Consider the following 22,465-nt stretch of genomic DNA (forward strand, 5'->3'; position numbering starts at 1 on the left):
TCGTGGCAGTCAGCCTAGTCTCAGATCGCTTTGACCTGCCCACAGACTGGCTCTTGGCGTAGCCTTCAGAGGAAGCCACGCCCACTTGACGCTAAAGTACCGCCCAGGACCCGTGGTCCCGCACCTTCGCCCTAGTTCCGGACCTCCAGCCGTGTGCCAGGTTGTCCGAGCCTCCCAGGCCTCTCCCTCTCCAGGAGCAGCCTTTTCTCCCCTATTTCGAATTTTCCTCTTCAGGCCCCGCCCCTGCCCGCAGGCCTCCGCCTCTTCTCAGGTCGGTCCCTATGAAACGCCGGAATCCTCAGAAGGGCGGAGTCTGAGGCGGGAAGGGGCGGGGCCTGGGGCGTGTAGAAGCGCTCCTTCCTTGGAATGCGGCCTGCGGCCCCGCCCCTGCGCTCGGCCGTTGCCGGGAAACGAGCGTCGACGCTCTAGCTGTGGCCTGTCCGGGCCAATGAGCTGGCACGCCGCTGCCCAGCCGTGCGTCGCTGGGCGGTTGCGTGAGGTGCGCGGGGGCGCGGGCTGCGTGTGGCGCGGGGCGGGGCGCGGCTGGTGCGCCTGAGGAGCGATGGCGGCGGCCTGAACTCACCTAGCCCGGCAGCCGACAGGCCCGGGCAGGGCGGCGTGGTGCAAGCGAAAGCGACGCGTAGGCCGCGGCGCGCGCAGAGGCGCAAGGTGCCGAGGGGATTCGGGATGACGGCAGCACCGGCTTTGGGAAATTGCTGGCGTGAGAGGACAGGATGAGGGGTTGGCAGGTGGTGAGGGGCAGCGAGCCTCTGAGGTCGGGGGGCACGGGGACAGCCTGGGTGCTGTGGACCAGGAAGAAGCCGGGTAGAGGATATCCTGCGATGCTTTCTCAAGGGCCAAGTTGAAGGAACTCATGACCACCGTTTGCAAAGGGTGTGGGTTCTCAGTGCTTCGAAAGGTGAGGGACGTCCTGGGACAAGAGTTGAGGGAGGGGGTTAGGCCTGTGCGAGGATGAGGAGCATTAAAGGCCAAGGCGGGAACTTGCGGGGGACGGCTGTGCCTTGATGAAGGAACTGAAGGCAGAGCAAAGGAGGAAAGAGGGGCTGAGGGCTGTGAAGCTTGGATGGGAGACGAGGTTGCTTGTGGGGCCTCCTTGAATGTCCTGTCCTGTCCAGAGACAGCAGTGGATTTAGAGCAAGCAAGGACAGTACCGGTGCATGTGTTATGCACTCGGCTGCCCTGCTCCCATGGATATTTTAGAAAGGAAAAAAAAATCGAAGCAACAACAGCAACAAAAACCCAGCATCAGGAGAAATAATAATAATGATAATGAAAATGCTTGAGGTTTAGTCGTTCACAGAATAATAACTGAACCACGGTTTCCTCTGGTTCTGCTTTTGTAAGGCAGACTTTAAGATGAGACCCTCATGAAGTTTTTTTTGGAGGGGTGGAGAGGTAGAGCTGCTTGTATTTTCTTCTCTGCCTGCTTCTGTTCACCCTTACTCCATTCCTCACCACCTGTGGTTGTCATCTGTATTGGACTATCAGTTGCTAATGCTGCTTTTCATGGAAGTCACATGGCTTGTCACATGCAGCACTGTATGTAGGTTTACTCTCCTCAGGAGTTTGAAAAGCAAAAACAAACTCATTGCTTTGTGGAGGTAAATCTTTGTACAGTAAAGTGCTCATACTTTTAAATTTACATGTTTTGGCATAAGTGCACATTTGTGAAACCGAGATGTCAAACACTTTTACCACTCTGAAAACTTTATTCTTTTACAGTGTATTCCTCCCTCTACACCCTATAATTGAGTTCATTTTATTTGCACTTTACAAGCCCATCTCCCTACCAACCCACAGACATGAATTTTGGAAAGCTGGACTCAATGATCACTGGCCATTTTCAACTAACTGAATCTTCTTCTCTACTGACAGTCTTGCTAGGTAGCTGAGGTAGCTTGAGCCTTCTTAATCATCCCAATGTTTGGTATTTTCTATGAAGTTCAGCCCTTGAGAATTAGAGGCAGCTTCAGTCCACACACTGTTCCAGAATATCAGCCTGAGAGGTAGTTACTTTATTCTGTGATGTAGATATATTTTCTTCTCCCTGGAGGCCAAAGAGGCCTCCTTCATAATGATAAAACCTTTGGCAGCCTGCCTAGATAATCAGGACTTTATAGGACCTACAAGTGTAACAGGCTGTAGAGTAGTAGTCCCTAAACACTGAACCATGGATCCAATCCATGGTAGTGTTCATGCATATAAGATAGGAAGAAAGAACTAAAGATAAAGTTATAGCCTGGGTGGTGTAGTTCAGTGGGAGAGTACCCTGCTGTGTTCAAGTCTCCCAACACTGCTAAAAAAGAGGGGGATGGGATTAACTTATTTCAAAATTATTGTTTTTACTCTTTTGCTGTTAAGGTACTCTTTGCTTTTTCACTGAAGAAACAAGTAATGGTAAAGTAGATGATAAGTTTAAAGAAAGTAAAAAAAAATAAAAAGTGACCACCCTATTTTTAATTACAAAATATATTACTGGTTCATGAAATCCTGACACTTGGAGTGATAGTGGTGTGTGTGTGTGTGTGTGTTGTTTTAGGTTGAAGAAGCATGTACTAATATAGTTATTTTATGTAACTTCAGATATCGGAATAGAATTTGTATTTTCATATTAAATAATAATTCACTATAAAATCAAAATTTCATGCTTTACATAGCAACTTCAAAATTTGCCGAAATTATATTGATACCTTGTGAAGTAGGTAAAGGAAGGAATTTTAGAGATGAGGAATCAGATTCAGAAGGTAGAGGTCACACAGGAATACAGTGACAAAACAACTCAAAATTTGGCATTTTCATAGTGCTAGTCTCTTGAGAAAGGAAGATTTGTAATAGAAAGTGAACGTGATGTGGGCAAAAGGCACATTATGTATTAGAAAAGTTGTGATGAAATAGAGGACCACGTACTGGCAAGAAATATGTCTTTATGATTTGTAATTGTTCTACTTGCAAAAGTGATTAAGGAGGCTGAGAGTGTCATAGGGATGAAGGCTTTAATATTATGTCAGTGACATGGGACAGGTATGAATGATATCTGGTGCATGTAATGAAAACCCCGCCCTCCCTCCCTTCCTTCCCTTTTTCTTTTTAGAGACAGGGTCTTACTGTGTAGCCTTGGCTGGCCTGAAACTCAGAGATCTGCCTACATCAGCCTTCCAAGTGCTGGGATAAAAGTGTTCACTACCGTGGCTGGCATATTAGAGCATTCTTAGGATTGTACTAGAGAAGGCACAGAATCCAGAAAGCTTTTTGTTCCCTATACCAAACTCTTTGTTGCCACAGTAACACATTAATTAAAATGGATTTTGACTTCTGACATAGAGGAATGGGAGGCCTGAGAGGATGAAACATGGATGAGGATGCTGTAGTGATAGAAACTTTTTATGGTATGTGTGTAATCATTTTCCTCATCTTTCATGTGTCAAGTACTCTAAAGGCTAGGAAAACAAATTCATTTAATAAATTCTTGTTGGGAATATAGTTCCATAAAGTAACAATAGGATAAGTTGTTGAAGTTGCGTAGAACTTGCATAGAGTTCTCATTCTGGTTAAGAGGGAAAAGACAGTTTTAGCTTACAGTGAGAATGTAAAAATATAAAAAAATACATCACAGTGATGTGATTACTTTTCTGTATCTGTCTCAGTCTCTTCCTGTGTTCTAATTATACATGTCTAGGTATGCATATATCTCCACAGGTATCTCTGAATTAACATGCCTGTAACAGAACTTTAGTGTTTTTGCCCTGACCTGTGTTTGCACTCATGTGCCTTGTATTGATCCAGAGGTTTACTTTGGTGTCATCATCTATTCTTTCTGTTCTGTCACCTCCTAAATTTAGTTAGTCACTAAGATCTCCTCTTTTATCTCTATTGCATCTTCACCAACTTTAGCCTGGTTCCCCAACTCCAGCTCCTTAGCTCTTACCTAATTTTTTTTTTAAAGCCAATTCCTTTAAAAGTTGATCTTTTCTTGCCCATTCCTAGAATGATCTTTCTAAAAATACAAATGTTAAGCATGGAACTACACTGCTTAAAAACTTTGGCTCTTTGCAGCATGTAGGACAACATCCAAATTTCTTAATACGGCCTCAGCTCACCTCCTCATGCCTTGTCTGTTGCCACTTCCTTCTTGTGTCTAGCTTGAATAAATTGCTCATAGTTCTCTAACAAACATGTTGCTTTTAGCCATGATATCTTTGTAAAAGTTGCTTCCTCTTCTAGGAACATCTTTTCTTCTCAGCTCAGTGAACCTTTTTACTCTTTAGGATCAATTTCACCCAGTCTTTGACATCCTCTTTGTCACTCTCAAACAACAGGGGTAGAGATAACCATGTGTGATATTGAGGAGTCACTGTTGTAAAAGCAGTTCCTGTGTGCTAGAAGTTCACTTCATGCTTTATGAGGATCCACTCAGATGAAGAGATGCTTGTAAGAGGCTGAGGTGATATGGGGGAGGTAGGCCATATCTTGTTGCCCATTTGTCTGGGACATGGAAAAGCAGGGGCGGTATGTGTGAGTTGAGCTCCAGAAAGATAGACTATTAGGTGCCCCCACCCCGCTGTATTTCTACAGGTTTAATCAGGTCTTTCTACTTCCAGTGCTTGGCCTTAATGCCAATAATCAATCTTGCTTAGGAAGAGGTTTGTTCTTGGAAGATCATTTGGTCTCCTTGCCTGGTAAAGTCCCTTCCTGCCTCTTATTCTTTGCCTCTCCCAGGGCAAAGGTTCTTAATGGAGGTTGAAGCTCTTCCTGTCCCTGATGTTTTGAGGTTGACACCTTTTGCTGTGTAGCCTATAGGCCTATAATACTGTGTTGTGTTTTGGACCCTGAGGTGAGTGGCTGACCCTGTGTGTAGATAGATTGGAGAAATCAACTGCTTCTTCCTTCTCACTTTGTGGTTGAGCCTGTAGATAAATCAGGAGAGAGAAAGAGAGAGAGAGAGAGAGAGAGAGAGAGAGAGAGAGAGAGAGAGAGAGAGAGAGAGACAGAGAGAGAGAGAGAGAGAGAGAGAGAGAGAGATACAGTCAGTTTTTGGACTTCACTGTGGGACAAATGGTATCATAACTATATGCCAATTCTGCCCTCTTTGTCTTGAATTTGTCTGGAGTTTAAGGAGGTGGCAAGAATACCAAGGAATAGCCTTTGGTAATTTTTCGATATTTGAACAAGCCTAGATTAAGTGTTCAGTTTTGCTTTCTGAGGTGCAGATTCCAAGTGGTTATTTTTCAGAGACCACAGGAGGTAGTGAGAAAAGGCCTGGGGGTCAGTCTTAACATCTGTAGGTGCTTTGTGGTAGTTAAGCAGGTGAGCAAGAGTGGGTGCCCCAGATATGTTGCAAGATAAGAGGGGATTGTTAGTCTTTCAGAACAGGGTTTTGTTTTGGGCACAGTAAAGGCTTATTTTCCTCAGCTTACTGAGGCTTGAGTGTGAGGGACACACATTAGAGCAGGTTAGATCTATCTCTCATCTCAGAGTTGTGAGCACCCTGGTCAAACAGGATCAGAAAGGAAAAGAGCAACGAAACAGTTTACAAAATATCTGCTTTATGCCCAGAGTGCTGTTCTCTAACTTAATTCTTAAAAAGAATACTTACTTTGCTAGGAATTTTTTGACAAGGAAATAGACTCAGATTTGTGATTTATTGAAGATCATATAACTGGAAGATGGTGCACTGAGATTTAGACTTGTTTGAGGAATTTTAGAGCTCATGTCTTACCTACTATTTGTGTTACTCTTTTCTGAGCATAAGGTTCTATTTGTTTTCAGTCCTCAAATGAGATATGTTGTAGAGAGTACTCTGTAAACAGTGATATTCTTGAATCAGTCAAGCTCCATTGGCAGGTGGCAGATGGCTCAGGCTGGGATTCACAAGAGTTTCATTAATAATGGGACTATATTTACAAAGGTATAGGCAGTGATTAAAGAAACCAATACAGGCTGATACAGTATTGAAAGGTTAATAGTAGTTAAGAGGGGAGACTTTTTATTGTTTATCTGTGGGCTCCACATGTTAGCCTATTTCCTCTTGGGACATCAAATCTTTGGGACTATGGGTAAGTACTTTTTCCAGTGTATCCTTTCTGGCCATAACCACTAGTGTGTGGGCTTGTTTGATGGTTTATAGGAAGCTGTCTTTGAAAGAGTGAACATCCTTTCTGTGGCCTTTCTACTTTCTCACTTCTCCTTTCCCCCTACTGTTAGTGTCCGGAATGAGGAGCAGGCTGGGGGATGAGGTAGCTGCTTCCCTCACTTCCTTGTTTTTGCTTTTGTATTACCTGAGGTGGCACTCATCCTGTACTATGGTTTTCCTTCCTTCCTTCCTTCTCAAAAAGATGGTATATCTCTTTCTTTCCCAGGTATCAACTATTTTTTTCAGGTGACCCCCCCAAAAAAGCCTTGATGCTTCTCACCTAAAACCCAAACAAAAGCAGCCCCCCATTTTTTTGACACAAGCTCTTATTCTGTACACAGGTTGGCCTGGAACTGTGATTTTCCTGCTTCAGCTTCTTAGGTACTGGAGTATAGGCCTGCCTGGGCCAGCATTCAGTTGAGAACCACATAAACTCTTGATTTCCACCTCCCCCAGTTTTTTAAACATAAGTTGCCCTATTTTTGTTCTTCTCTGTGTCACTGAAATTTGTTAAAATACATTTTATATTTTTCTGATTCTCAATCATTCTTTAACTATTTTTCTAAGATTATATTTAAAAAAAACCTCAGTAAAACCAGTGGACTGTTTTCTGTCTTATTCTACTTGTTCTTTTTATGGGATTATTGGCACTCTCCCTCCAATCTCTTGAAACAACCATTCTTGGTTTCTGTATCATTATATTTTCAACTTCTCCTTTAATTTCTGACTACTTCTATTGTTTTTATTGGGTGTGTGTGTTTGTGTGTGTGTGTCTGTGTGTTTAGGGGGGTGCACATTGTCTCTCTATGCACATCTAGCTGATCTGAACCTCTCCATGTAAGTCTGGCTTTGAACTCATATACTTCTGCCTCATGAGTGTTGGGATTAAAGGCATATATCACCATGCCTGGCATTTTGTCTTGTTTTTCTCTTTTCTGTTTTTGAGAAATTATCTTGTTCTATACCTCAGGTTGGTCTCAAACTAGCAATCTTCCTGCCTCAGCTTCTCAAGTGCTGGGATTATAGGTATGCACCATTACTTCTGACTAAATCTTTGTTACCAAATTCTCTTTGTGTCTTAGGGTTTCTGTTGCTGTGAAGAGACACCATGACACGGCAACCTATATAAAGGAAAACATGTAATTGGGGCTGACTTACAGGTTCAGAGGCATGACTTGTATAAAGGCATGGTACTGAAGAAGGAAGAGTTCTACATCTGGATCCGCCAGCAGCAGGGAGAGGGAGAGAGACAGAGAGAGAGAGAGAGACAGACAGAGAGAGAGACAGACAGACAGAGAGAGAGGGAGAGAGAGAGAGACAGAGAGAGAGAGAGAGAGACAGAGACAGAGACAGAGACAGAGAGAGAGAAAACGAACAAACTTGGCTTGAGCATTTGAAACCTCAAGACCCCCCCGCCCCCTTACCCACCATGACACACTTCTTCCATAAGTCCACACCTCATAGTAGTGCTGTTCCCTATGAACCCGTGGGAGCTATTTTCATTTGTACCACCACACTTTGCTTTCCTAAGTCCTGGTGTTCCTTAAGATTTAGCCCTTAGCTTTTTTAAAAATTATTATTCACAGCTTCCTTGATTCTCTGTAGACTGACAACTTCTAAATTTCTATCTGTAGTTTAATTTCACTATGTAGTAAGTGTTCATATATACATTGGCTAATATAATTATATTGAGACAACATTTAGTTTCACAAACATTTTTAAATGGTTTGTTGGCACTGGGATTTCAAAGAATGAATGATAGGGCTCCCTGCAGAAATAGAAGAAACACAGTATAAATAATTTGCAAAGACATTACAGATGTGAATACTTGTTGCACAGGACATGTTGAGATAGAGGTGAATCTAAGATTGAGCTTTTTATTGCATTTTTGCTACCTTAGTTTATGGTATTACTTTTTAAAAAGACATCATTGAAACAACTTCTTATGACTTGTCCATTGATAACTGTCCCTGTCTGCGCTATCATAATGCTATTGAGGTATTTTTAAAGGTAAATCTGGTCTTATCATGTCTTTGTTAAAACTTTTTGTCTCTGGGATGTCAATAGGTAAAACTCAAATTCCTACAGCATGACATTCAGTGGTGCTTGTAACCTTCACTCTTACTTTTCAACTCTGTACCATGCCTCTACTCCCTCAGTAGTGATTAAGCCACACCGAACCTGCAGTCTCTTTTTAGATTTATCATGCTTTTTTTCTCCCCCCAGGGCTGTACTTTTGGTTAGACTTTATTTTTTTGAGATTTGTTTTAACTTCTAGCTTAGGCTATCCTACAACTCATGATCTTCCTGTCTCAGCCTCCCAAGTGCTGGGATTATAAGTATGAGCCATTTTGCCTGACTTTACTGTTTTTGCTATGAAGAAAGCTCCTCATGTAATTAGCATCTCATCATTAAAGAGCTAAGTCAGATACTGTCTCTGTGTAGCACTCTTAGAGTACCCCAGGCAGAGTTAGTTGCTTTTCTTCACTCTTCTATTACATTTTTGTAAGTATTTCTATATATTTTACCCACCCCACCCTATTTTTTATGTTACCTGTATTTCCAGTGCTTACTTAGCACAGTGCCCAGTACTTTATCAGTACCGTTATACCTTGAGTTAATCAGCTGAGTATACTTTCCCTCATCTTTAGGACTGGCTTTCCCTTTATATAAGATCACATCTACAAAAGGTGTTTCTCTGTGGCTTTGGAGGTTGTCCTGGAACTAGCTCTTGTAGACCAGGCTAGTCTCGAACTCACAGAGATCCGCCTGCCTCTGCCTCCCGAGTGCTGGGATTAAAGGCGTGCACCACCAATGCCTGGCTGATTTCTGGGTTCTTTAAGCCCCAGATCTAAGTCTGAAGAGGAATCATGGCTCAACCACATAGTTCCTGTGTAGAGTTTTGCTTGTTAGAGACCGTACTGATGAGGAGGTGTTAGGTGCAATGGAAGAGGAGCTGTGAGCCAATAGATAGCACGTGTCGTTTATTTGTCCATAGATTGACCAGGTTTTTACTTAAGCATTCAACAGATAGATACTATTCTAGCCAATGGGGATAGAAAAGTAATTAAGATAGGTAGGTCCTGCCCTCAAAGAACTGATTTCTTCATGGAGAAGATAGGTGGATAGAGTAATCTATTAAGAAGGGATTAAGAAACTAGAAAGGGAAGGTAGGAAGATAAAATATTTAGATGAAATTGTTAAGTAGGGAGGGCTTCCCTGAGATGGCATTTAAATAGAACTGTGAGAGCAAGGGGAAGAGCTGGAGAACATTCTGGGCTCAGGTGATAGAAAATAAGACCTATGACTGAGTGAGGAAGAGACTGACTGAGAGTTTATAGAGATTACATTGTATAGGCTTCTGTAGGTTAAGGCAAATAATTAGGACTATTACTATCGTGATAGGAAGTCACTGGGGACTGTCCAACAGAGGAAAGATGTAATAAAATCTAGGTTTAAAAGTAACATGGTTGCTGAATGGAGAATAAACTCTCAGGAGGGCAGTTTGGGCTAGGCATAGTGGCTTTCCTCTACTCACAGCATTGGCAAAGGTGAGGCAGTGAGGCAAGAGGATGAGGAATTTGAGACCAGCCTGCTCAATGTATCGGTGCCTGTCCCAAAGCTAAATTAGAAGCTATTGTAATAGACATGCTTTTACTTTTGTACTTTTTTTATCCGTGTTTTTTCTTTTTGAGATAAAATCTTAACTATATAGCCTCAGCTTGTCTTGAACTTTATGTAGCCCATGCTGACTTTGAACTCAGAATCCTCTGAAATGATAAGATTTGCTGATGAATTATATATTGGAAGGAAAAGGATAAACAAGGACAATGCCCAGGCTTTTGATCTAAGCATATGGGTGAATGTTGTGAAATTTAATAATAAAAAAAATTGAGGAAGCTACAGGATTGTGGTAGAAATTATACATTCTATTTTGGGCATGTATGTTTCATGTGCTGACTGTATGAACCTGAATTCCTTTTGTTGTCTTTTGTTTGTTGTTCTGTTTGTTTTGAGACAGGGTTTCTCTGTGTAGCTCTTGCTGTTTTGGAACTTGTTCTGTAGACCAGGCTGGTCTCGTACTCACAGAGATCTGCCTGCTTCTGCTTTCCCATGTGCTGGAATTAAAGGTGTATGCCACCACCACCCAGTGCTGGCTATATGGAATATTTAGTGGAATGCTTAGTTATTGTTTCTGGGAAGTTGAGAGATGTGGACTTCTGTTTATCCTTTCACCTTCTCCCTTTGGATTAGATTTGCAACTCTGGACTGGGCAGTGAAATCTGGGCTTGCTACTCCAGTTTGGTGTAATCTGTGGCTCCATGGCCGGCTACTGGCTCCTACAGACCGGATGAAGCAGATTGGAGACAGAAGTGGAGAAAGCCTCCTGCTGGTACAGTCTCAAAGTGTAGTCCACTGGCTGCTGGCCCTGTCCAGCCTGCCTCATGGAGAAGATGAACTGGCTGAGCAGGCTGGCCTCCCGGGTCCCTGGGCACCGTGCACCTCAAGGGGCCAGTCTGCAGACCCCTGTCATGGCTGACCCTGAGACATGCCTCATGGTCTTCAAGAATCACTGGTCCCAGGTAGGAGACTCTATGACAAAATACCTAGTCTGTTACTCACCTAGAAGTCTTAACCTTCAGAGTTCTGTGTTCTTATCACCGTTTAGTTACCTTATCATCTTAGATTTTTCCTCTTCTGTCCTTTGCCTCAGGTGGTGAGAATCCTGGAGCGGCAAGGCCCTCGGGCAGCTGCTGGAGGTGCAGATGATCTCAGTGCTGTTCGAAACCACACGTACCAAATGCTAACATTGCTGGCAGAGGATCGAGCAGTCCCTTCGGCCCCTGCAGGCCCTGGGCCCCTGCTAGATTTTGCTCTGCGTGAGGATCTGCTGAGCCGAGTGTTGACATGGCAGCTGCAGTGGGATGAGTTTGGGGATGGGGTCGAGGAACGGCGGGCTGAGCAACTGAAACTATTTGAGATGTTGGTGAGCGAAGCTCGCCAGCCTTTATTGCGGCATGGACCAGTTCGTGAAGCTCTGCTTGCCCTGTTGGATGCCTGTGGTCGCCCTGTTCCCAGTAGCCCAGCACTGGATGAAGGCCTGGTGCTACTTCTCAGCCAACTGTGTGTGTGTGTTGCTCGGGAGCCTGCATTGCTTGAGTTCTTCTTGCAGCCACCTCCTGAGCCTGGAGCTGCTCCACGTCTTCTCCTCTTTTCTCGCCTTGTCCCTTTTGTCCATCGAGAAGGCACCCTGGGCCAGCAGGCTCGTGATGCTCTACTTCTGCTCATGGCCCTCTCAGATGGGAGCCCCACTGTGGGCCGCTACATCGCAGATCACTCTTACTTCTGCCCGGTTAGCAAACCCTAGGATGGGGAGTAGGGTGTGGCATGTAGACCTTGGATAGCATCTTCCTATCCAGGAGATGTGGAAAGGCCAGGTGTCAGGGAGGGCTCTTTACTTGAGACTCGAAAGCAACTCCTTGGGGTTGGAATTGGGGATGAAGCATGATAACTAGATAGGGCAGGTGTTGTAGGTGAGGGCCTGGTACATAGCAACTTAATACCAGCCTTGTAGTGTCTTTTACATGTATTTCCATCTAATCTTATGACTAGTTAGTTCCCAAAGCACTCTCATTATGTTATCTGAGCCTTTGGTAACCTTCTTTAGGTGCTGGCCACAGGGCTGAGTGCCCTGTACTCCTCACTGCCCCGAAAGATTGAGGTTCCAGGGGATGATTGGCACTGCTTGCGACGGGAAGACTGGATAGGAGTGCCAGCCCTTGCACTCTTCATGAGTTCCTTAGAGTTCTGCAATGCAGTCATTCAGGTAGGAATAGGATTCCTAAGGGGTGTGACACATGGTGCTTCTGGGACGTTGGGGTAAGCGGGTCCATTTCCTGGAGTTCTACTATAAAATTTGGGGTTAGGATGCCTATTTTTATTATATTACTTTGCTCCCTTCATAATCACTTTCTTCTCTCTTGTTCCATCTAGGTAGCTCACCCTCTGGTGCAGAAGCAGCTGGTTGATTATATCCATAATGGTTTCCTGGTGCCTGTCATGGGCCCTGCCCTGCACAAGGTAAGGATGATAGGTGGTAAGGCATAGGAGGACCTGCCCTGGGGTGTGATTGACCAGTGAAAGGACTAACATGGAAGGCAGTGGGTAGCGTTCTCCTCCTCTTTTCCCTTTCTGATACTTCTTGTTTCCTAGAACCCCGGGAATATGAATCATGTATGTGTAGGAAAACCCTAAGTCTCCAAACTTTGCCCCCCTCCCTTCATCCAGACCTCTGTGGAGGAGATGATTGCCAGTACCGCCTATTTGGAACTTTTCCTGCGGAGCATCTCAGAGCCTGCCTTGCTCCGTACCTTCCTGCGGTTCCTGTTATTACACCGGCATGACACCCACACCATCCTTGACACCCTTGTTGCCCGTATTGGCAGCAACTCCCGGGTATGGCTCTTAAACTCTGTCCTGGCTTACTACCTGGGTGAGCCATCTTTTTCTGACTTCTGTTGTCAAGGGGTGTACCTGCTCTTTTTTGGGTTTTGACTCTGGCAGTTACTTCAAGGTGACAGTTGTAGCACTAAACTTTTAGCCATTGAGTAAAGAATTCAATTTGCTTCCCTGCTTTTTTATACTATGTGCATCTGCAGCACAGTTATCCATCAGGGCTGTAGGCTTTGCCATTGTGCAGTGATTGTAATGTGTTGCTCCATAGTTTCCTTAAGCCGTTACCACTCTCTCAGTTACTGTGGGTGTTATAAGAGTGCTTTGGGTTTTATGTCTGTACTAATAAATGGTCCAGTGTTCCCTTGTAGGCTTGCCTTTTCTCCTCTTTGGATTGGCTGCATTTGAACTATAGTCAGGGCATATATCCACCCACCTGCACACTTAGATTCCCTCTACCTACACATGTGTATTGATAGTGACATGCTGTTGGGTCACTAGGTATTGGGGACATAATGGTAGTCATTGCTGCTGATGTCTTAGAGCTTATTTTATAGAGAGTATAGATAGCAAATTAAGTTACTAAAATAGTTTAAAATAGAGGTTACTGTTTGTGCAAAAAAAAGTTTTAGTAAAAAATGGATTGGTCAGTGAAGACATTTCAGAGGATGTAATGTTAATTTTATAAAGGTAAACTTTTATCCTTATTTTAAAGGTAGGACATGCCATGGCATTAGGTCTCTCTGACCTCATGGGTTGCTTTGACAGTTAATTTTCTTCTTGAGGTTTGCTCCCATCCTCCTTGTGTTTATCTGCTATTCTTTAATCCTAATCTTTTTGGTTTTCTTTCATTGTTTTTAGTCTCTAGCACTTATTTCTATTAATTTCCTAGGTTTTTATGAGCTTTACATGTTTTGGGGTTGTCGCTTCTTTTTTTCTGGTTCTTGGAGGAACCAGGTCTCTTCTGATTGCAGGATACCCATGCTAAATATGTAGATACTTTTATTTCTATTTTCTAGTTCTTTTAAGGTAGTTGGCTTGACTTTTGTGCTTTTAAATGAACCTCTCTGGCTAACTTGTTGTGAGCCTGATTATCTGTTAGTTTCTAATTGCTATCAAAACAAATTACCAGAAGCTTAGTGATTTAAAACATTATCTTTTAGTTTTGGAGCATGTATTTGGGCTGTTGTTCCTGATGTCTGTTGAACACCATCCCCAATTTGACCGCCTTCTTCCATCTTCAGAGCCAAAAATGATGGGTCACATCCCTCCTATATATTGAGCCCCCTTACCAATTTCTTTTTTTTTCTTTTTTTTTTTTTTTTTTTACAAATTTTTCTTATAAACAGTGCTGGGAGCCAAACCCAGGGCCTTCTGTGTGCTAAGGCAAGCAATCTACCACCGATCTATAATACCAACCTTTCTTTTTCTTTTTTCTTTGAGACAGTATTACTGTGTATTCTAGACTGTGATGCTGTATATCATACCCAGGTCATGCATACTAAATAAACACTCCTATCACTGAGCTACATTGTAAGCCCTCCAAGGTCTATAATTATATCTGTGAAGTCTCTTTTGGTCTGTAAAGTAAAATGTGTACAGATTCTGGCTGTCAGATCTTCTTTGAAGGACTACTTTCCTGCTCACCCTACCGTCTGAATTTTCATTGCTGGTTAAAGTGGTCATTTAGGATATCCATGTTACCTCAAATGTGAACTTTTCCCTACTATTGATTCACTTAATTCTCTCATAGCCACATAGCAAGCAATGCCAAAACTATACGAGACCAAGATGTCTGACATAACTTTCTATAAGGAAAGTACAAAATGCTGTAGGGATTCAGAGCAATGAAGTTAGCCTACTGCATGTCTTATTATTTTTGTCTATCTAGAAAAGAATAAGTCTTCTTGTTTCTAAAACAAAAGGTTTTCCTGCTCTTGACTTACCCATTTACTTTTTCCTTTTCCTGTCATTTGCCCTGAGCTCCTCTATCTTACATCCTGTGATACACTGGGGTTGGAGAGGTGACTCAGATTCCATACTTATGACTCCACCTACTTCCCAGTTGGGATTCTTCCAGGTTCCCTCTGATTCCTTATTGGTAGCCATTCAATTACTGTATGACTACAGTCCCTTCTGACAGGTGCTTACTTGGCTGTTATATTGCTGTATTTTCCTGTGAATCATTTGCTTTGTTATAGTCTTTCTTAGTGTCTGTTTTCTTGGAGTCTTGTTAGAGCATTGGTGGACTCAATATGTTGGCAGATAGTTCAGTTATGTATATATAGTCTATAGAATTCCAGTGGATCTGACACATGGTTGTTTTTCGTGAATAGTGAAGTCTTGTTCACAAAGAATATGTGTATCTAGTTAATGCATAATACACTGTTTATAAATGCTATCTATACCTTAGTGCATAGGCTATTTTTGGAGTGGTTGGTTAGGCTTGGGGTTGGGGGAATGGGAGTTCCCACTGGTGAATAGTTTGGAGGGTAGAGGGCTCTTATGGTGACTCCCTCCCTCCCCTTCCCCCTCAGCTCTGCATGGTCTCTCTGAGTCTCTTCAGGACCCTTCTGAACCTCAGCTGTGAGGATGTTCTGCTGCAGCTGGTTCTCAGGTACCTGTGGGGGCAGGGCTGAGGGATGGCTGACCCTCAGGGCCTAGTGTTTTGTCAGAGTGATGGGCTGTATTGGGATTGCTTATGAGTGTCCTCTTGGAGCCTAGTTTAGCAATTTAGTTCACTTGGCGTGCCTTCAGGTGCTTTTTTCCTGATCACTGTATATTCTCTTTCTGCTATCTCTCAGGTATCTTGTCCCATGTAACCATGTGATGCTGAGCCAGAAGCCAGCTGTGCGTGATGTGGATCTTTATGGACGAGCAGCTGACAAGTTTCTCTCCCTAATCCCTCGCTGCTGTCGGCACCATGCCCCCAGCCCACCTCGTCCAGAGCATGCCTCGTGGGCACGAGGTGGGCCTAGCAGAGAGGCAGGGAGAAGGGAGGACATTACGGGTATGGCCTGGGTTCTTTGGGGAGCCTAGAGAGAAAAAAGGGCTAGGGTGAGGGGAGGAAGGTGATAATGAGTGGAAATCCTTCTCTGGGGAGATTGATGAGTGGTCTTGTAGAGAGGATCTTTAACCTTCTCAGAGAAATTACTTCTGGGAAGAGCTAGTCCTTCTCTCTTCTTTATTTCAATCATGTGTTCTGTTTGCATGTTTTTTTTTTTATAACAGCCAATCCCGACAGCATAAGCCCTGTTCCTGATACTAACCTATTTGCATGTTTTTTTGTTTATTTATTTTGAGGCAGGGTTCCTCTGTATAACAGCTCTGGCTATCTTGGAACTCAGTCTGTAGATCAGGCTGGCCTCAAACGTGTAGAGATCCGCCAGCTTCTGCCTCCCAGGAATGCTGGAATTAAAGGCATGCTCCACCATTGCCTGGCTCTGTTTACATTTTTTTCATTGACGAGGTGGTAAGGGGGTGAAGAATTAGGATAAATTAGTCTGGAGATTGGAAATTAGCTATCTAAATAGTTCCATTTCTACTTTCTCTGTCTTCTCCTTTAGTCTCTACATCTCTCCTCTTGATCTTTTTCCTTGATTTTGCTTGTGTTTTCTTCCTTCTAAAGGCCCTGGAAGCCCAAGTGTTGATTCTTCTTCAGTGGTAACAATGCCTCGTCCCTCCACACCATCTCGTCTGGCTCTGTTTCTTCGGCAGCAGAGCCTAGGTGGCTCTGAGTCCCCAGGTCCAGCTCCTCGCTCTCCAGGGCTTACTGCATCCCCAACTTCCAGCCCTGGCCGACGGCCTAGCCCTGCAGAGGAGCCTGGTGAGCTAGAAGACAATTATCTGGAGTATCTTCGTGAGGCACGTCGTGGTGTAGACCGCTGTGTCCGAGCCTGCAGAACCTGGTCTGCTCCTTATGATGGCGAGCGGCCTCCTCCTGAGCCAAACCCTTTTGGCTCCCGGACTAAGAAACGTAGCCTACTGCCTGAGGAGGACAGGGACAATGTGGGAGAAGGGGAGGAAGAAAACCTAGGGAACCGGGGGCTAGCTGTGGGTGTAGGGGATACTCCTGGCCACCTACCCCCACCCCAGCTCAATGGGGTACCAGGGCCATGGCCAGAGGGAGCCAAGAAGGTTCGTCTGGTGCCACGATTGGTGCCACAGGAAGGAGTTAGAGAATTATTAGAGGGTACCTCTGAGGGCATGGCAGGACTAGAGAGCTTTGGGCAAGAGCTCCGGGAGCTGGAGGTGGCATTGAGCAATGGTGGAGCTGGCTCAGAGCCTCCCTTAGAGCCTCTACTACCTCCTGAGGAGGAGGAGGCCTACGAGAGCTTCACCTGCCCTCCTGAGCCCCCTGGCCCTTTCCTCAGCAGCCCTCTGCGGACTCTTCACCAGCTGCCAAGCCAGCCCTTCACTGGTAAGCTGTTTAACCTAAGCCTTCTCTTCTGTGTACTCTTGCATGTTCTCAACATGTTTGTGCAGATTTCTAAGACTTTGGCTATGTCATTTCTGTGTATTTGCCTAACCCTCATTTTGCTTGAGTCCCTTCTGCATACATACCATGCCATAATATGCTCTCATGTTTGTTGCTATGTCGTTCTATGCTTGTGCTGGTTTGGATATTGACTTATGTCTGAGCCTTGTATGTCCTTATATGCATGTTCCTCCTTTTCCCTTAGTCTGGCCATTTCCTGGGATTTGTAATAGGATGCTCTATGCTTGGTACATAATATATCTGAACCACATGCATGATGTTTGTACTGTTCTGTGTGAAAGACACATGTGCACCTCTGTTTTGTGCCATTCTCTCCAGTCTGTGTATTTGGGTTTTGAGTATTATGCTACGCCTTTGATGTTTCCCCTCCTGTTCAGTACCTTCCTTCCTGCCTCTTTAAAGGGCCTGCTTTTATTTCTCCCATCCACCCTCTTGTACCTTCTTGGTTGCCATGACTGTCCATTACACTTATCTTAAGGACTTATCATTAGTAAGGATTGGGGAGTGGGTGATACTCTTCTTTGAAGGCAAATGACAAAGCATGGTTTTAAGTGTACCTGATAGGCCCTTTTGGGTTGATGCCCCTGGAACTAGACCCAACCTGTGATTTTGGGCTGGCTTTTCTTTGTTTTGTTTATGAGCAAGACAAACCTTTATCAAGCTGTAATATACATCTCAGCTTGGGAAAAAAAACAAAACAAGACAAAAAATTATCTCTGGGAAGCAGTGTAGTGACTAGGAGTAAGACCACAGACTTTGCATTAGGCGACCCTTAAATTAGCATCCTGCCTACTATTAGTGCATGACAATCATTTATACAATATTGAAACATTGTGAAAACACAACAAATAATAGCTTTGCACTAGGATTATCATCAGTGGGTCATGGAAGATTTAAGTTGAGAAAGGTGCCACCTATCCTAGTTGTCAGTAGTCAAGTTTGTATGCTGTATTTCTTGGTAAGCCTGGGATTGACTATCTTGTTACAGCACCGGGGCTTCTGGCTGCAGTCGTATTCTTTCTTTTACAGATTATAGAAAACTAGTCTTCCTATTCATTTAGCCTCTGCTCCATTCCTTTCCTGCTCAGTACTTCTAGGTGGTATACTTTTACCAGTCTTATAGTAGTAATTGGTGCTTCTTTCCCTTTTGTTTGTAAAGTCATCTGTGCTCTTTGCATTAACCCTTACAAGATACTCCCAGGGAATGAACAGAAGGATAAAGTTAGGGATTTTGTTTGTACTCTTAAGCTAGTATTACTTTTTAACCAAGGCTAGTCACTACCTCTTGTTCATCATTCTTCTATCATAGTTGATAGCACAGTTTAAAAAATACTCTCTTTTCTCCAAAATTTTCATCAGAAATACTGTGATGGCTGTAGTGGTTCACTGTCATTTCTTAAGACATTTGTCTCAGGGTGGAATGCTAATCTTTTCTTGTCATCCTGAATCAGTCTCCCGTGCCCCCGAAATAAGCTATTTTCCTATAGAGCCTAGTCTACCTCCTTGATTCCCTGCTCCTGAAAGATGAGCTGATATAGTCTGTTCCTTTAAAGACTTACTACTTGCTTTGAAGTTCACAGTCACTTTCTTTACTGTTGTTACATCTTTTTCGCTGTCTGACCAGTTCTGTGTTACTCTGTCTTACATGGAACCTGATTTTATGTTTTGGTTCTCTGTGCATTCTTCTATTGTGTTCTTGAGTGAAGTGTCTTAAAAACAGCAGTGCAGTTTAGGATGTGGTTATAATCAAATGAGAAATTTGCTACATCTTGTATTTATTATTTGACATTGATATCTCGTTGGTCCTCTTTATTATCTTATGAGGTAGGTATATTTATTTTACCATAAAAAGGAAACTAAATGTTAGTGAGCTTTCAACTTATGCGGTCATAGGGCGCATCTGAAATCTGATGTAAGATCTATGACTATGGAACCAAAGATCTGACCCTTCAATTGTAATATCTATATTGCTGGTATCTGGATTACCTTAATTGTCCAGAGAAAGTGGTCACAGATCATTTGACACACTCAGATACTTACATATACTTTTCATCTAGTGGGGGTCTTGTTTGGGGGAGGAATGTGTGCGATGTGCTTTGTGTTCAGGCCTTGTATCCTTTTGCCCACCCCTTTCCCAGGCCCCTTCATGGCTGTGCTCTTTGCCAAACTCGAGAACATGCTGCAGAACTCCGTCTATGTCAACTTCCTGCTGACGGGGCTGGTGGCCCAGCTGGCCTGTCATCCCCAGCCCCTGCTCCGCTCTTTCCTGCTCAACACCAACATGGTCTTCCAGCCCAGTGTCAAGTCCCTGCTGCAGGTGTGCGATGCATGCATGCATGGGTGCGTCCAGGCTCAGTGGTGGGCCAGGCCCACAGCTAGAGTGACCTTGGGTGGATTGGGAGCAGGTTCAGTGGAATTATAGAAAGGCCTGTGTCAATGTGAAACCATCAGAAACGTGATAAAATTGTGCTTCATAGGTGCTGGGCTCTGTGAAGAATAAGATTGAGAGCTTTGCAGCCTCCCAGGAGGACTTCCCTGCTCTGTTATCCAAAGCCAAGAAGTACCTCATTGCCCGTGGCAAGCTGGACTGGGCTGAGGGTCCTACAGCAGGACCTGCGCCCCGCCGCTCTGATTCTCTAGGTGAGGAATAATTGTCTACCCTTCCTTATTCTCTCTAGATACCTCATTAGCACAAGGTAGTTAATATACAGAAACTGAAGAGCTGTTGAAAATGGAGTCTTTGTGTTGTCAGGTTTTGAGTCAGAGGATAGAGTTGTTTTATTAATTGAGAGCTTAATTGACAATATCAACAAAAAAACTGTGTAATGGTCTAGGGACAAGGAAGGAGAAAGAAGTTCTTGGGTTGAGATATTGTGAGAACTTGATGTGGCATTTGCCCTCAAGTGATGAGAATAGGGGGTTTATAAGGCTGTGCAACAGTTGGTGATATGGCTAGAAAGATTTGGCCAGAGTAAAAGGTTTTTAGAGTGGAAGTTAGACTGGGCAGAAGTTGTGATTTTTCTTTCAGACACTAAGATAGGAGAGATTTTTAAGATCTGAATGTGATGAGTAATTGCAGGTGAATTGGAGTTAAGAAAAGGGAGTCAGGAACAATCAGGACCAGGGAGGTTTGAATTTGAATAATGGAAAAGAAAAGAAGCACCTAATAGGGCAGAGATGGGAAGGAAGTTTTTGTAGAATTTGGTCAGTGGTTGAGGAGACAAAGAAGCATTAAATATGACAAAATTTGGTAGTGGTTTAGATAAGGAAACATTAAATGTGACAGTCTTAAGTTCTTGAGTTCATAGCTCAGTGTATGAGATAGAAATTACTGATGTTGAATTAATGATAGTAGAATAGGAAGTCACTACAGGGAAGATCACATAGTATTTTCAGGGTTCTCCCAGGTAGAGATAACTAAGCTAGAAAGGATAAAATAAGTAGGAGTGATAAGTTGTGGCTAAAGGAAGCTACAGATTAAGGTACCTATTGGAATCAGTTAAGATAGGTATTGGTATAGAAGCTTGTGGGCTTTAGAGAATTTGAGAAGAGTTGCTGAATGAGACCCTGGTTGTGAAGGGCTCTGAATGCAAGGTTAATAAGTTTGTATGCTGTCTCTAACTAATATTAGCGGTGGTAAATAGAAACATTTATCATGATGTAGGGGCTAGAGTCTAGAAAATTAGACAGAGGACAGTATTTTAGATAGCTCAGTTGCATCTAAGCAAATATGAAGTTGTCTGGGCATACCCAGTATGAGGGAGGTCTCGGTGAGTGTAGGGCAATTACTGATGAGTGATGAAATGATAGTGTAAGGAAATTGATCCTAGACAGACAGTAAAGTATCAAAAAATGGAGCAGTTTGTGAACTACAGTTGAAAGAGTAGAGGATGTAGGTTAGCTTTAGGTAGTTAAAGCAAAGTAGAAGTATTTAACTGTATATGGTCCTAGAGCAATGGTTCTCAACCTGTGGGTTGTGACCCCTTTGTGTGTGGGGTCGCATATCAGATATTTACATTACAATTTATAACAGTAGCAAAATTACAGTTATGAAGTAGTAATGAAATAGTTTTTTTTTTTTTTTGGTTTTTCGAGACAGGGTTTCTCTGTATTGTTTTGGAGGCTGTCGGTCCAGCCTGGCCTCGAACTCACAGAGATCCGCCTGCCTCTGCCTCCCGAGTGCTGGGATTAAAGGCGTGCGCCACCACCACCCGGCTAGTAATGAAATAGTTTTATGGTTGGGGTCACCACAACATGAGGAACTCTTAAAGGGTTGCAGCATTAGGAAGATTGAGATTACTGCTCTAGAGAGTGATAGGAAATACAAAGTTAGGGCATATTATGTATGAGAGCAATCTTGGTGGTGGTAGAACAGTGGTCAGAATGAATTCTTTAGGGTGAGGGGTCATGGAGAAGGAGGGAGTTGTAGCTGGTAATAAAGTAGCTGAGGAGACTGGGTAGAGGGGAAAGGCTGAGCAAGCAGTATTTTGGTGAGAGAATGAGGAAAAGCACCTCTCTCAAATCTTCAGTCATTTTTAGAGATGAGACAAGAAATGAACTTCAGATTCAGTTCCTGTCCATCTTGTCCTTCCATTTTTCCAGAACTCCAGGGGAGAAGTTCAAGAACCTAAGTGGGTTGGGGAATCTGTTCCCAAACTAGGGCAGGTTTCCTGATCCCAGCACCTTGATATCCCTGTTTATTCTCAGTGAGGAGCCGGAGACCATCCTTGGGAGAGTTACTCCTGCGACATGCACACAGTCCAACCAGGGCCCGGCAGGCAGCACAGGTTCTTCAACCTGGGCGAGAAGGAACAGGACTTGGACTAGGTGGGGGCTCTCCAGGGGCTTCAACTCCAGTTCTGCTCCCCCGGGGTGGGGCTTCTGAACGCCAAGGTGAGGCTCTGCGAGTCAAGAATGCTGTCTACTGTGCAGTTATTTTCCCTGAGTTTCTCAAGGAGTTGGCTGCCATCTCCCAGGCCCATGCCGTCACCTCGCCTTTCTTGTTGGATACTTCAGAGGAGGTATCTGTCCCTTCCATCTCAGGCTTTGGGCCCCTCAATCCTTAATTTTCTTCAATGGACAATCAGGGCCTTCTGTGGCCTGGGCTGAATTCCAGACACGGGCTCCTTTTTATGTTTGGAGGCAGTGACAAATGGACTTTTTAATTTATTTCAGATGAATGTTTTATGAGAACTTGTTGCAATATGTATAAAAGGGAAATCTCTATTCTGTGCTCATTCTTCTTTGCTACCCTTTTTATCTATGGGGCTGTGGCCCTGTGAAGGTTATATCTAAGTTGGGGAACCATCAGAGGGATTTTCTCTCTGGTGATAACACCGATAATAGGGTTTCACTTTACTCTT

General features: G+C 43.7%; 1 protein-coding gene across 5 annotated transcripts; it reads left to right on the top strand.

Moving 5' to 3' along the window:
• Nucleotides 1–518: 518 nt before the first annotated feature.
• On the top strand, nucleotides 519–22,328 carry Fhip1b (FHF complex subunit HOOK interacting protein 1B). Of its 5 annotated transcripts, none has more exons than XM_005087454.4 (12): nucleotides 519–669; nucleotides 10,406–10,734; nucleotides 10,866–11,504; nucleotides 11,820–11,978; nucleotides 12,146–12,232; nucleotides 12,440–12,607; nucleotides 15,142–15,221; nucleotides 15,409–15,614; nucleotides 16,233–17,024; nucleotides 19,241–19,419; nucleotides 19,580–19,742; nucleotides 21,810–22,328. In XM_005087454.4, the coding sequence occupies exons 2-12, from the start codon at nucleotides 10,597–10,599 to the stop codon at nucleotides 22,166–22,168; spliced, it is 2,970 nt and encodes a 989-aa protein (XP_005087511.1). In that variant the 5' UTR covers nucleotides 519–669; nucleotides 10,406–10,596; the 3' UTR covers nucleotides 22,169–22,328. The 5 variants fall into 5 exon arrangements, with proteins under 5 accessions (XP_005087511.1, XP_040613072.1, XP_005087512.1 ...); XM_040757138.1 differs by having other exon boundaries at nucleotides 16,233–16,430; XM_005087455.4 differs by having other exon boundaries at nucleotides 15,409–15,572.
• Nucleotides 22,329–22,465: the final 137 nt, after the last annotated feature.

This window comes from Mesocricetus auratus, unplaced genomic scaffold, assembly GCF_017639785.1.
Source record: "Mesocricetus auratus isolate SY011 unplaced genomic scaffold, BCM_Maur_2.0 Super-Scaffold_4256, whole genome shotgun sequence".
Taxonomy (NCBI): domain Eukaryota; kingdom Metazoa; phylum Chordata; class Mammalia; order Rodentia; family Cricetidae; genus Mesocricetus; species Mesocricetus auratus.

Bases quoted from the DNA above. Each gene is read 5' to 3' on its own strand.
- Fhip1b (XM_005087454.4), top strand. From the start codon at position 10,597: ATGGAGAAGATGAACTGGCTGAGCAGGCTGGCCTCCCGGGTCCCTGGG. The intron at 10,735-10,865 runs GTAGGAGACTCT...CCTTTGCCTCAG, and splicing joins TCAAGAATCACTGGTCCCAG to GTGGTGAGAATCCTGGAGCG. The intron at 15,615-16,232 runs GTATGGCCTGGG...TTCCTTCTAAAG, and splicing joins GAGAAGGGAGGACATTACGG to GCCCTGGAAGCCCAAGTGTT.